This window comes from Miniopterus natalensis, chromosome 5 (assembly GCF_054644295.1).
Source record: "Miniopterus natalensis isolate mMinNat1 chromosome 5, mMinNat1.hap1, whole genome shotgun sequence".
Classification (NCBI taxonomy): domain Eukaryota; kingdom Metazoa; phylum Chordata; class Mammalia; order Chiroptera; family Miniopteridae; genus Miniopterus; species Miniopterus natalensis.
The window spans coordinates 48,793,523-48,809,127 of NC_142085.1; the positions used below are offsets into that span (position 1 = coordinate 48,793,523).

Consider the following 15,605-nt stretch of genomic DNA (forward strand, 5'->3'; position numbering starts at 1 on the left):
ATAATTGAAATTTCATATTCCTTTCTGATTTTCTCTCTTGCTCAAGGGTTAATTAATGTTTCTGACATATTTGTGTTTTTTTTGAATAAATGTATGTTTATTAAAAAACCTAACCAAGAACAAACCTTGGGGCATTGAGAAATCAATGTTTCTTCTGAAAGCCGGCAACAACTGCCAATGTTGGCACACCTGACGAGTTACAGGGCCTCAGTCCAGACATCATGTCTCCAATATTCTTCATCTCAAGTGGTCAAAACTAGCATTCAAAGAGTTGCTGGTGTGTGTGGACCCTGACTATTAGCATACACAGCTGTCACAGCTGGACATCTAGCTGCCCTATGTCCATTGCCACAACCCACAGCCATCCCGAGAGCCTCAGAAAAGTTACGTATCTTCAACACTCCACCTGTAGGCAAGTTCCTCCACCGCCTTCTTGCTGGCAAGCCTGGCAAAGTGCTTCTGTTCAAATCCATTGGATCCATCCACTCCATCCCAGCGCCATCCAGGCCAGATGCTGCATCTGTTGGGAGAAGGCGGTGGGCCACTGTAGCGGGGTCTCTCTCTTGCTCCCCTTGGCCTTATTCTTCTCGATAAAGTTGGCCAAGGGGTCCCCCTCTCTTCCTTGTTCTCTCAGCATCCGATCTAGATCTCCATCGTCAACCTAGCAGGCCAGCGGCCTTTGCATTTCCTTTATTGCTTCCTCCACATTCTGCTGTTGCTGCCGGCTCTGGACAAGCTGTTTTCCCCACTGGGCATGCAGCTCATTTCGCTCATTTCAATCCTCTGCTTTTCTCCTGTGCTCTAAATGTTCCAGGTTCAAATTCGTCTTACGACCAGACTTTTCTCGAAATACGGTTTCAGCATGTTGGAATTCAGCTTCAAATGCCAGGGCTTCTTGGCCCTGTTTCCTGAGTTCCTGTGCTGTGTGCCAGCTAACACCAGCCCAGTTTTAGCCCCACAACACACGTGTGCAGCCCTCTTCCCCAGAGGCCGAGTCCTTCAGGGTGGGCACAGGTTGGAGTCAGAGGATTTGGCCCTCTGTCTCCTCCTTGGTGGACACAGGTCAGTCAGAGCCCTGGTGTCTAGGTCTGTTCCGTGGAGGTGACAGATCTCAATCAGAATCCTGGTGCCCTGAACTTTGTTTCTTCCATGGAGGAGAAAGATCTGCATCAGAGGCTTTCTGACGGTCACCTGGGTAGGAAGAAGAGTCCAGCATGTGACTCTGATGCCTTCTAGGTGAAGTGCTTGCATGAAACTTCCTATGGCTGGATGCAGAGCTTTTAGAGTCATGCTCTTCATTTCAGAAATGGAATTTTGCTTGCTTTATCCATGGAGGAGAAAAGTCCGAGTCATACTCATACTTGCTTTTCTTCGGGACTGAGGGATGAGAGGGCCCTGGCCCCTTCTGGTGTGGAGTTTTGCTAGAGGCTCTTTCTGGGGCTTTACTGCTTTGGGCAGTGAGTGAGGACCATTAGGAACTGAATCAGGGGAGTCATGGCGGGCCCTCCTGAGCTGTGATGTGTCCAAGGAGTTATGAGTCCTTCTGGGTTGAGATGTCTCAGGGGAGCTGTTAGGGGAAGAGATATCTGAGGAACTGTGACGGGCCCTCCTAGGAGATGCACCTGAAGGATGGCAATACTTCCTGAGAGAGGAGGGACCCGGGGAGTCATGACAGACCCTTCTAGAAGGAGATGACTCCAGGGAGTCATGATTAATTCTTCATCCCTACCCTTACCTATCCCCCTTTCTCTTTCTCTTTCATAGAAAAAATTATGACATCAGCATCCAAAGGAATTCTCCGCCCATTTCTAATTGTCTGCGTTATTCTGGGCTGCTTTATGGCATGTCTTCTCATTTACATCAAGCCCACCAACAGCTGGATCTTCAGTCCAATGGAGTCAACCAGCTCAGTGCTGAAAATGAAAAATTTCTTCACCACCAAAACGGACTGTTTCAATGAAACTACTATTCTGATTTGGGTATGGCCATTTGGGCAGACCTTTGACCTTACCTCCTGCCAAGCAATGTTCAACATCCAAGGATGCCATCTCACGACAGACCGCTCCCTTTACAACAAATCTCACGCAGTCCTGATCCATCACCGAGACATCAGTTGGGACCTGACCAATTTACCTCAGCAGGCTAGGCCACCCTTCCAGAAATGGATTTGGATGAATTTGGAATCACCAACTCACACGCCCCAGAAGAGTGGCATTGAGCACCTATTCAATCTCACTCTGACTTACCGCCGCGACTCAGATATCCAAGTGCCTTATGGCTTCTTGACGGTGAGCACAAACCCCTTCGTGTTTGAAGTGCCAAGCAAAGAGAAGTTAGTGTGCTGGGTTGTAAGTAACTGGAACCCTGAGCACGCCAGGGTCAAGTATTACAATGAGCTAAGCAAAAACATTGAAATCCATACCTATGGGCAAGCATTTGGAGAGTATGTGAATGATAAAAATTTGATTCCTACCATATCTACTTGCAAATTTTACCTTTCCTTTGAAAACTCAATCCACAAAGATTACATCACAGAAAAGCTCTACAATGCTTTTCTGGCTGGCTCTGTACCTGTTGTTCTGGGGCCATCTAGGGAAAACTATGAAAATTATATTCCAGCAGATTCATTCATTCATGTGGAAGATTATAACTCTCCAAGTGAGCTAGCAAAGTATCTGAAGGAAGTCGACAAAAACAATAAGCTATACCTTAGTTACTTTAACTGGAGGAAAGATTTCACAGTAAATCTTCCACGGTTTTGGGAGTCACATGCGTGCTCGGCTTGTGATCATGTGAAAAGGCATCAAGAATATAAGTCTGTTGGTAATTTAGAGAAATGGTTTTGGAATTAGAGTTTTCTAGCATTTGCCCACCTGGCAAATTATTTTGATGAAATTATCATTCAGGTTTTGAGGATGGAAAGAGAGACAACATTCTGCTTTACTGTCACAATTTATTTTGATCACTCTCTCTGGTAACATATATTTTGATGAAGATTTTTAAGAGCTCGCATTAGCAATCACTGCATTTGGTTTTAAATTATCCTGTATATACCTAATTATGTGCACTGAAAAATAATTTATTCTTTGCTATCATTTGTAAACATTGTATTTTCACATCTTTGTAGTTGTTCCTTAATGTAAGTTTGTGATACGATTACTGTTTATACATTGATCGTCTGTTTAATCTGTTTGGGAAATGAAAATGCACATCTTAAAACATGAAACATTTTCATTAAATATTATAATCTCTAGGTCCAAGTTTGCATAATGTAACAAATGAGAAGTATTTGTAATTGAATTCTAACCTCTTTGACTTCGAAGTTGAACAGTGTGTGTTAACTGTCTCTGTTTGATCTGACTTTATCTGTTTACCATGTTTGTGAAGGCAGAAATATTCAGGCAATGAATAAGAAAGACAGTGAAGCAGAACTGTTCTGTTCAGGAAACTATTAGGCATCCCATATATTTTCATTAAGCTGACTGGCAAATGCAGCCACTGTTCTCATGATTTTAAGTTAAATTACTCAAGTATTCTTAAATATCTAATTTGGGGGGATTTTTAGTACCTAGGAAATAATCCTAATACTACTTAAGAAAATAGAAGACAGTTGTCTTTTTGATCCTGATAACACATCATTATAATAAAAAATAATTTCCTCAAATGACAAAAGGATATGTATAGATTAAATTGCATTTATAAATGGCACATAGATGTATAGTTTTTGTGTGCCATTGACTTTATTTTTTTAATTTATCTTTATTATTGAAAGTATTACAGATGTCCCCTTTTTCCCCCCATTGATCCCTTCTGCCCTGCATCCACCCCCTGCCCTAGGCCTTCACCGCACTATTTTCTGTGTCCATAATAACATATCAGTTTAAAATATTTTTTCTCTCGCCCTAATATTTAAAAGTTTTATTTTACCATATAGACAAATAAATAAACATAACACTTGAAAAAATTTGTCCTATCAGTTAAGAGAATCTAAATAAAATTATCAAGGAATTAAATATAAGATGTAAAACATAATAAAGTGAGGATTTATAAGATCTCAATGCATATTTTTCAATGAATAAATAAATAGCAATGGACATCACGGGAAAATGTTTGTTTGTTTCAATGAAGTGACAGTTCTAGCCTAGAGGTATTCACTGGAGATGTTTTATATTCCTCTTTAGTAATTATTTATATTATAGCACATATGACCATGGCCCTCAGGGCTTTACAGAACCAAAATAAGTTTATCATTATACTAAGTTTTGGAGAATTCACCCACAAACTTAGTTGCTGTACAGCATTTCTCCTCTCTAAGGTTAAGGGGCTGATACAGGCATAGAACAGCAGGTAAGAAAAGATGGGATGCTAGGAATTCTTCAAAAAAGCATTTCCCAAAAGAGCCTGTAATAACTTTATTCCATTCAGGGCAAAAACTCAAAAGAATTAGAATGTTCTGATGAGATCTATTTGAGTCTATTTGTGACTAATTCTAATAATCCTGTTACGTGTCACATCAGAACTCAAATCCACAATCTTCTACATCAAATTAGAGAGAGGCAAATTTCAATTCAGTAAGGAGAAGGCACCGACTCTTTCCCATAGCACTGCCATGTGAGGGAGTGAGCTCTCTGGAGCACTAGAAGAATCTGAGCAGAGGAAGACTCCTGTGTTAAGGGAGGACTGTCTGATCCTCAGAACCATTTATTTACCCTGATTGAACAGGCACGCTGTGCCAGGCAATGTCTCAACCAGGGACAAAGAGGAGTAAGGAACTATCACAGCTTGGAAGTAGCTTACGATTAAGTGGAAGGATACAGAAAGCCTTCCTCTGAGTCCGTGTTTATGCATATCATATTCCAATGGCGTTTATGTGAATCACTGCTGATTTAATGCAAATAACAAAGCAGATTTCCCCCAACTGCTTCTGAGCTGCAAACTTTGTTCACTCATTTACCCCAGTGTAGATTCCCTCCATATTATCTCTTCCAACCACACTGACTCAGAAATAGTGTCTGTGTGAATGCCCTCCTAAATAAGGAAAGATCTCCACCTGCATTTATTTTGTCATGTTAAAACAGTTCATTCATTTACATTTACTTTGGTATCTTTTGGTAAATGTTCATTCATTTACATTTACTTTGGTATCTTTTTTGACCTTTGAAAGTATAGGGGCAGAAAGAGGATTTGTTACAAACAAGTTTAGAAAGTACCTGCTTTCTTCAAAAGCCAAAAGGTCAGGACAAGCCGCCTTTGCTGTGGTGGATGCTCACGATTTTAATAAACTGAGAAACCTGAGCACATTGCCTCTATTGTCAACTACAAATTCAGACTCATTCTTAGACTGTGATTATATTCACATGCTGATACTATGACCCAAGCCAAAACAATAATACTAAGTGATTAACTGGCACATCTATATATTGAAAACCCACTACCAAGTCCCAGAATAAGTTTTTTTAATTTGAAGTGCCGAAATAAATGAGTTAATTAGACCCTTAGGTTTTGGATCCATTGACCTGTGAGTTTTAGGGCTGGAAGGAATTATAGCAATGTTTACAAACCAATCCCTTTATTCTACTTATGAGTAAACCAGATCCAGAGACAATATTTATTCAAGACATATGTGCACACACAAACACACACACACACACTACAACCAGTGGTATAACCAAGATTAGAATTTAAGGGCCTGTATTTCTTTTTTTTTCTTTTTTTGTAAATATATCTTTATTGATTTCAGAGAGAGGAAAGGAGAGGGAGAGACAGAGATAGAAACATCAATGATGAGACAGTTATTGATCGAGCCCACAACCCGGGCATGTGCCCTGACCAGGAATCAAACCCCGATCGCCTGGATCCTAGGTCGACGCTCAACCGCTGAGCCACGCCCGGCCGGGCAGGGCCTGTATTCCTTAATCCTATGTTCTTTTTCATAGTATTTTCATTCAATTCCTAAAAAATGTGAATGCTTAGATGATATTATTAGAATGATAATAGTGATACACTCTACATGGAAGCACTTTGACTTTTGAAAAAGTGCAAGTAAATAAAACATTGAACTTGTTAGCATTCTTTCTGGTTTAAGTATTCTAGGACCTGAGCTTCATCAGAAGGATGGGCTTTCACTACATTTTAAGTGAAATGCACCCTCAAGATGGTGTGTGGTTCTCAGCTCCTCTTTTACCAAATCCTGTGGACTGCAAAGTTCTTTTTAAGGATATCGATTTGACAAAATTGGCTTGCTGATGATGATTATAAAAACAATTATGCCAGGGGACAAATTGTAGATATAAAAAGAGAATGGACCATTTAAAAAGTTTTATTTCAAAATATCAAAAATCTATTACCTTCAATGTTCTGATTGTTTAAATATTAATTCTTGTAGGCCTCACTACTAAGAACATGTTAACTTTCATAGGCCTTATTAATAAGAATATATACCGAATTCTCTATATCCAGCAGTATTACACTCTGAAAAAAAAGACGACAATCATATTTTATGACAGCCATAAATTTGAAAATACGAAGTAGAAATTGGTAAAAATTATCTTAGTGAGAAACCAATATCAGCTTAATTTTTTTATATTTACTGAATAAGTCCTGATAGTCCTAAAATATCCAGAAATGTTTCTATTGTGAAGACTTAGAAAGCTTGGGGTATTTGAGGTATAAAGTGACAGACTATTTAGGAATTATTTGTTGAGCTTTTAAAGTCTTGCCTCCAATTGGAGGTTAAATATGAAAAAAAATAGGAAACACTATTATTGGAATCTTTTTCCTTGCCTGTTTTCAAACTAGATTCCATGAGTCTTAAAGTAATCACCTAGAAAATGTCTTTCTATGAATTCATATTATTAAAACAAGGTTTAGATCCTTACATTATGACTTTGCACTTAAATATATCTTTGAATTCCCTTGAACACTGATCTCATTTAGGGAAACTTAACAAATTCACTATAATCAAGCTGCTAAATATAACAAACTTCAGGATCTAAAAGATAAGCACAGTGCCTACCACAGAGGAGGAGCTCAGCAAACATTGCTGAATGAATAAACACATTGCATTCATGCACAATATTTTTTTTAAGTGTGATAACAGTTCCAGCTCATTGGTAGCAGTTAGAGATGGTATGTTACATTTTTTCATTGGTCAGTTTACTGCCTGAATACAAAGGAAGGCATTTTATGTCCTCCCAGGCTTACTGCCTCCCAAGACTCCAAAAGAAGTAACATTTCAAGAAAGATTATGAAGGATTTGAAACATGCAAATACTCTATTCAAATGTTAACATACCAACGATTTGTAATAGAAAAGATAGTATTGAAGGTGAGCATAAAGTGCAAGCACTGTGAAGGGCCTGTATTTATTACCAAACTGCATGGAGAGAAAATAATTTCCTTTCTCCCTAACTGCAGTCCTTTGTATTGCAAACATCGGTCAATTAAGATGTGTTTTTTTTGTGTTGTTGTTTTTCCCGGATGTCTCTCATCTAGAGATTTTGTAGCATTTTGCAAATGAGCACTACTATGGAAGTGCTCTCCCTCTCAGTAATTCATATTGAATGCATCCATATTCATAAGCATTTTGTAGAGCAGTTAACAGAACATAAATGATAGCCTGATATCCAAATATACGAGTAATGCTAGTCTGGGCTATTGGTTCAACAGACTGTCATTTTGAGTAAGCCAATGAACCTCTCCAGACTTTGTTGTTTATAAGATTCCTCCTAGCACTACTAGTCTAATATAAAATCTAAACTGATATATGCATGTATTTGCAAGTGAAATCCCAATGACTGTCTCAAAATAATTTTTTTGGAGGTAACTACTCCCAGCAGATTTCTCTCTTATTTCTCAAAATAGACATTTAAAGTATAAAACTGATTATTTAAACTAATATGTGGAAAGAACCAGTGCTTGGAATATAGCAAGTGATCAATTAACTAATTTTCCTCCTTTAACTCTTTCCTACCCTTAGTTTTCTACCTAAGTCCTTTACAATTCTTGTACTCACTACTCACTGAGACTTGAATTGTCTGCAGAAAACCAACCATATATTGGAACATTGTTTTAAGATATTTTAGATTTTTCTATACCACCCATATTTTTATTACAATAATCTGAAAAGGCTTATTGATGCAAAAATGTCAGGGAGCCAGTGAAGGCACATAGTCAAACCTCAAATGATAATAAAATAAGGAACATAATTTAAACCAGATTGAATACATCTAGACAACTTAGTTATTTTTAAACTTATGGTTAAAACATATTTACTCATTTAACCTAATTTGAAAATTTTTAAAATATGTTTTTATTGATCTTAGAGAGAGAGGAAGGGAGAGAGGTAGATAGAAAGAAACATCAATGAAAGGGAGAGAGATGGATCATCTGCCTCCTGCATGCCCCAGACTGGGGATCGAGCCAGAAACCTGGGCATGTGCCCTGATCTGAACTGAACCAATGACCTCTTGGTTCATGGGTCGACACTCAACCACTGAGTAACATTGGCTGAGCTGAAAATATTTTTTAAAAGAAACTCCAACATCAGCTACCTTTTGTCAGTGTTTCCAGAATACCTGCTTCCTAGGTCACCTGACCTAGAACCACCAGAGGTGTTTATGAACAATACTGATTTCTAGGTCCTGCTCCTGCAATTGGAATCTCTTCAAATAATCCAAAAAAACATGTTTTTAATGCATTTGCTAAGTTTTTCTGTTCCATGCTACAGTTTATGACCCATCCTAAACCAGCAGTTCCCAAACACGTTAAGACTTTGCGACTCCCTATATCAGCTGCACAAGAATCATTTGAAAGGCTGTTAATAGTACACAGCTTCTAATTCTCTGGGTCTGAGATCTGAGCTGAAATGTGTATTTTAAAAATATCCCCAGAGAGTTCTGATGTGCTGTCAGGATTGAGGTCTGCATCTTAGCCACCAGTTAAATTAAAAGTATTCAATTGCTCAATTGATATGAGCTCTGGCCTTTCTTTAGTTCCCATGGCTCTTTCTGAATATGTCATTGAAGTATTTCTCTACTTCAACTGCCTAGACATTCTCTGAGCCTAATAATTTTGTGTCCAAGCATGGTAGTAATCAGGTAGTGATCAATCTCTTGATGTGGATCAGGTTATTTATAGTCTCCGGGTCTTTTAAATTTGAGTGGTGTATATATAGCAGTATATCTCAAGCTTGGATGCACATCTGAATCACCTAGAGAGGATTTAAAATTGTAGACGTCCAAACCTCACCTCCAGAGATCTGATCCAAGTGGTTTGAGATAGGACCCAAAGTGAACGGGTATAAAGGCTCCACATGTGACACTAATGTGAGGCCACCTCTGGGAATCACCAGTCTGCATAAAACACTTGAGCAATTTTTGACCTGGAGAAATTATTAGGAACAGAAAAGATTATATGCCTTGAAAGAATATATCTCGATTTCTTTTTGAGCTCTAACTTTATATTTGTATTTTATAACATAAAAGACTGGACTACCCAATTACTAGAATCCTTTACAGCCATACACTTTTATGCTCTGTGATCTTCTCCTCTGTGTCTTTCCTATGTCCCAAAGTCCTGGCTTGATGGGTGGAAAAGTAATTTGCAGTTGTGATATAGCAACATGATATAGTGCTCAGATTTTTGATGACCACAGATTGAGAATTGAATCCCAGCTCTGCCACACACTAACTGTGTATAAGTTACTTGATTTCTCTTAGCCTCAAATTTTTTTAGTGTAAAGTGGAGGTAGCATCTTCCTGATGGGTTTTTTGTGGGCACAAATGAAATGACACTTAAGTGACTAGATATGTTTAATTAAGACCATTTATTATAATCATTGTGAGGAATCCAAATCTGTTTCTACAATTTCAGTTCTAAAACTCTGAAATGTTTAGCAGACAGCTTATAATAGTCACTGCAAATTTAAATAAACCAAACGAGTAATCTTCAGAAGAGGAGAAACAAATACATAGATTGTGGAAGGCTGCATTTATGTTTTTTGTAATTACTAAGTAATGGAAGGGGTGTGGGCGCTGGCAGCGAGTGGTAGTGCATAAGCATTACTAAACATATACACCATTTCTTAAAATAATTGGAACCCAAGCAGGCCTAACTTTTCCTCACTGTTATGAGCAATCAGTAAATTAACAGTCAATTTAGAGTATTATCAGTTGTATAGCTCAAGTCACAGAATGCAATAGCAGGAAGTCTCTCAGAGATAATTCTCTGGTAAGGAAAGAGGTCTAGAAATATTCAACAACTTGACTTAACCCATCACTTCAACTGGTCCACTAGTTGAGCCCCAAACTAATTAATAATATAAGTTAGGAAACAGATGCAGGTCTCCATCTACTTTTCTTAAATTTAAAAATGCTAAAAGTTACTTTTTAAATGATACCATATATTCAATAAACAGAAACATATCTGTTTAGTGGTGCAGAAATAAAATAATTCTTAGCCAGACTGTGATTAAGATCACTCTTATTGTTAATTGCTAATAAATAGAATTTTGATTTGAATAATCTCAACTACTCATGTGCACAAGTTCTAAACTGTACTGTAATAAAACAAAAAGAGCAAACTTAAGAAAATATTTTATGTTTATGCGTGAAAAAAATCGATATTTAAAATAGTATTTTTTAAGTTAGTTCTTGTCTTGCTTTAAAGAATATTAGGAATGTTTATTTCAGATACAACATTAGAAAACTTCAAAAAATGAATTATTTCTATGAGTTCTCTGGCAATCAAATTGTTGAATTAGTTGTATATATATAAAGTATGTTAAATTAGAGCTTGCTGAACTTTCATTGTGAAAAACAAATGTAAGATTTATCTGAAAAATTTTAAGAGTGACTTCTATAAAGAAGTATGTTAACTGCAGTCACTCTTTAGACACATGGCTGTATTCCATTTTCATTAGCGAGGGTGTAGGATATAGAAAAGCAGGCTGGGCAGAAATGGTACCCAAACTAAACGAACAACCTAGTACTATTCATTATGCAAAAAATATGTGCCAGCAATCTGATTGCATCCCCATAGCTCAGACTGGCCTCATCAGCCACCTTCAGTCCCTTGGATAAGACAATCCTGAAGATGCCATCTTCATCTAAGGCCAGATTGCCAGAAGACAGCTCACTACCATCTAAGGCAGGATATGTGTCTCTAGAGACTTAATTAAATAAGGCCTTTCACATACTGGTTTTCTTTTCTAAGAGCCCTTGAACAAAACAAGCATATCTGGTTGTCTATGTAAAACTAGGAACAGTTCACTTTTTCAGAACACAGATGACCTATCTCAAAAATTTCAGATATTACTTTAAAATAATGAATCAAAAACAAATACTACCATAATTGAAACCAGGAGTTTACTTAGAAAAATCACCCAAAAAACAAAAACAAAAACCTTTCAGCTTATAGAGGTTCTACATTCAAATCAATGAGTACTCTTGTCCTAAAGACTGAGAGGCCATGTGGCAATGGAAATGGAGAGAGAAAAAAAGTAGTGAAAATAATGGTACCTTTTTTACTCTTAAGTAAAAATTTAAATCTCTAGAGCTATCAGCATGATGTCAAACTTCAAAAACAATATTTTTATTCATGTGGGGATTTTTTTCTTCCTTTCTCATTTTCTCTTTTTTAAAAAGTTGAATTTGTTAGGAGCCAGGGTTAGTGAAGTAATTGTGACAATATAAAAATAACATTTTAATAAATCATGTATAAGACAAAGGTAAAAAGGAAGTTTGCTGGAGGAAATGCAACTGGTCAAAATTATTTGGATGAAATTATTGAGCTTAATCATCTTCATTGGAATAATATGGTTTATTCTGAAACCATACAACACATAGAGGTTTCAAAGGGGAAAGTAAAGAGCTTAAAGTCTAAAGGTAGATTCAAGTACACAGAACTGCAGAAAGGAGAAAGTGGTGACAAGAAACAAGAAAGGGGGAAGTAAACTAAGGATCAGAACCCAAGTTCTAGGTTGCACAATCTATTGTATAATTCTCTAGCTTTTCTGAGCCACAAGTTTCTCATCCATCAATGGAATGTGATGGACTTTGCATTAGAATCTCCTAAGAAGCTATTAATCAATTTTGATTGGTTGGTTAGACATTCTGTTCTAAATTAGTCTAGAATTAGTCTTTTCTTCCTTCTTTCTTCTATGTGGCTATGTCACTGCTCTCCCAGCCCTAAGAAAGGGGGGAAAGAAGTTACCATGCAATTTCTTTAGGACCTCTAATTAAAGGGTTTTGCAAATGAAGAGTGGGGACTTCACATGCTTCCTCGTATCTCATTTCTTCAAGAACACACATAGAGATGAACACAACGCTTATACCTTTTTATGTAGTTTAAATGTAACTTTGGATAAAATGATGTACTTAAGAAAGGAAGGCCAAAACTATCATGATAAAACAAAATGTGCCAATTCTAGTCAATCTCTGAACTGTAAAGGTCAGTAATACATAAACTATTTGGATGGTAATCGTATGTTTTATTAATGTAATGTGATTTTGCACTACTGTATTGTCTTATTTAAGCAGACTCTTAAAAACACCCTGAAACCTAAATGCCAAATGTACAGTTTATAGGTTCATGTTATTTCTGATAAGGATTTAATTGCATTGTGCTAACAGTTGTTTAACGCTATGAACTCTCTGTATGTCTTATTACTGTGATGCCGACCTATGAGGTTGTTGTAAGCACACTAATTGGTCATCCCGGATTTTTATAGATAAAATCACACATTGATCAGAAATCACTTTTCTACTTATTTTTTTGTAGAGTATTTTTCCACACTTGAAAAACATGATTATTTTATATCAAACATCAGCTTTTCTTTAAAATCTTATTTTAGTAGCCAGTGCATGTTTGAAATAAAATGTGTTAGAAATTATATGATATTAAGGTTGTGCTATGTTAGGGGAAAATGCATGCTGTTGGTGAATCATGCAATTCTGGGTGAATTTACACTGCCAACTCACACACAGGCACGTCTCAATCCATGTGCATGATTCATGTCCTCTCAAAAGTCCTTTTTAAACCTTAGTGAAGTGAAAATGTTATTCTTAGTGCTAATGAGCAAATAGACAAAAGCTGCTTTGCTTTTTTTCTAATGTTGCAGCATATTGTGGTAAGTCCGCACCCCCAATTTTCTTCTTGGAGTTTCTTGTTGGCAATAAAATACAACCAATAAAAGCATTTGTTGGCTAATGATACAATTTACTGTATAGCAACTTACTATAATAAAGCATGAAGATGTGGGGGGGAAATCATCTTAATAGTTCAATACTGTGAACACAATATTCTGGCAGCTTTTTCTACAATCAAAAATGGTATGACTTCTTTTTTCTACACTGCCAAAATCAGTACTACTGCCGGGGTAGGGTAACCTGAGGCCAGGTCAGCGCAGCACGAAACAGAATAATAACAGTGCAGTCAGGCCGCATGGACAGCCAATTAGTGTAACTGGTAGAGGGAATAAGATAAAGTCTATCCTTTATTCAGTAACTTAGGTAATTAAGAAAAAATTGTTGTATAGGAAATATGAATTTGGGCTGCAGAGACCAAGCCTCTACACGGTAATAATCTGAAGTAGTCTTTGGGAACAGGAGTTGCTCAGTGAAGTTTCCTTTCTGTGGTTGTTTTGTGTTCCTCTTCAGAATATATACTTGTACTTTTGAAAGGGCTTAATTCCAAACATAGTATGGACCAATGACCACCACCCCAATGAAATGTCATTCATCGTATTATATTATAGCTAGAACATAGCTCTCGGTGACTTCAGACACCACTGTAAGCATTTACACTGCTGGAAGGTAATTTCATTGCTGTGTTATTAAAACAGTTGGGATCCTATTTATACATTTATTTATTTATTTATTTACAGAATTTTGGTTCATTCAAGTTCAATTCTAACAGCTTCAGTGAAGTTAATATGATGATAATAAAAGTTGACCCTAGCTACTACTCCAAGTGAAAGTCATGCAACAGAGTCTTGCTACATCCTGGAGTAAAGCATTAATCCAAATGATGAGTCATCAGTCCGACTTCACCAGCCAGGATGGTGTATATGTATGATATTCAGCAAATACTGATCTGGGCTCTTAGTTTGCCATCATATTGCTGTCCCTTCACAGAGTCAACCTGTAAATAACACAAAACATTATGGCAGCTAAGCCAATATTTTAATAAGCCATGAAAGGCAAAATGCCATAAGGAATCTGTAAATTCGGCTATTTGGAAAATTTTTTTTTGGATAAATTATACTGCAGATGTTATTTGAAATTTCCTTTCCTTAAAAACATCATCACAATGTAGATTCCTGTCCATTGATGTCTTTCAGGGCTTATAAATATATTATATAATTGTTATAGTTATAATTTTGTGAAATCTTGTTTAACAATTAATGGTGACTTCAGCAATTCATGCTAAGATCCCAAGGCGGAAATAAATGTGTAAAGAACTTGAGCCTATATGTGTAAGAAGAAATCTCTCCAATTGTATTTCCTATATTTAGTGTAAGTACTTCACTGATTTACCACTGGAGTTATTCCTTGAATGTGTAAATAATGATGTTCTATTCAGGCTTAATGAATTCCTGTACTGTGAATATTTAAAATAAAAGAACTCAACTTCAATGTGCAAAATAGTGCTGGTTATTTACGCTTACATTTAAAAGCATTCGCTCAAGAAGATTTCTTTTCAGTTACATGCAAATCTAGATTCTGTATATATACTGAATTAAAATTTAAAAACCAAAAAAAATATTTTATAGATTATACATTTAGTACAAATACCAAATTAAAAAATGACAGTGTACATATATAAACTATTCTACACTAGCTTGTTTCCTTAATCTTACATTATTATAATGGACTTGGGGCTGCTTAGATCTATTAATGATTTTAATTTGGGGGGGATAGGAGAATCTAGCCAACTCTCTTCATTCAGCCTTGATCCAGCTTAAAAGATGCCTCACTGTGCATCCTCAATTTACTACTCTACATACTCTCTTGATTGTTTTTATTCAGGGCTATAGACTCGACAATTTCCAATAGGCTAAGATCCCAAGTGTTTGTATCTATTATGGACATCTGTCAACAGCACAAGCCTCGAATTTCCAAGTGCCTATTGTCATCTAACTTCCTATAGACTCCTTGCCTTGGATAGCCTACTGTGAAGGGATTTCAACACCTAATTCTCCTCTAGTTCTTTATTCACTTAACTGTTACAAATTACGTTGCCTAAAAGCTTAGAAATCATTCTTGACTCTTTCTCTTCCTTTTCTGCACATCCACTTGACCATGAAATATCTCTTAAATATGTCCCCTTTCTTCCAGTTTACTGCCACTGCCCCATTTAGTCAGTGAGGCCTCCACCATTTCTTACCTGGACTAAAGCAATAACCTTTTAAAGGTTATTTCCTCATTTGGTAGCAAGTCATATACACTTCCTGAAATTTGGCTTCTACCAATACTTCTAAGCCCTTGTTTGCTCCCTTGTAACATTTTTGGTCACATTTGCTCTTCTGTAATAGCGCCCACTCCCAACCAGAACCCAGGCAGTTCCTTTGCCAGTGAGCTTCTGGCATCTTTAAGATTACACTCA

At 36.8% G+C, this 15,605-nt stretch overlaps 1 protein-coding gene and 1 pseudogene across 1 annotated transcript; one reads left to right on the forward strand and one right to left on the reverse strand.

Moving 5' to 3' along the window:
• Positions 1 to 384: 384 nt before the first annotated feature.
• LOC107542751 (BUD13 homolog pseudogene) lies at positions 385 to 1,713 on the reverse strand (annotated as a pseudogene).
• A 59-nt stretch (positions 1,714 to 1,772) lies between these two features.
• FUT9 (fucosyltransferase 9) lies at positions 1,773 to 2,852 on the forward strand. Its single transcript, XM_016220201.2, has one exon. The coding sequence runs from the start codon at positions 1,773 to 1,775 to the stop codon at positions 2,850 to 2,852; it is 1,080 nt and encodes a 359-aa protein (XP_016075687.1).
• Positions 2,853 to 15,605: the final 12,753 nt, after the last annotated feature.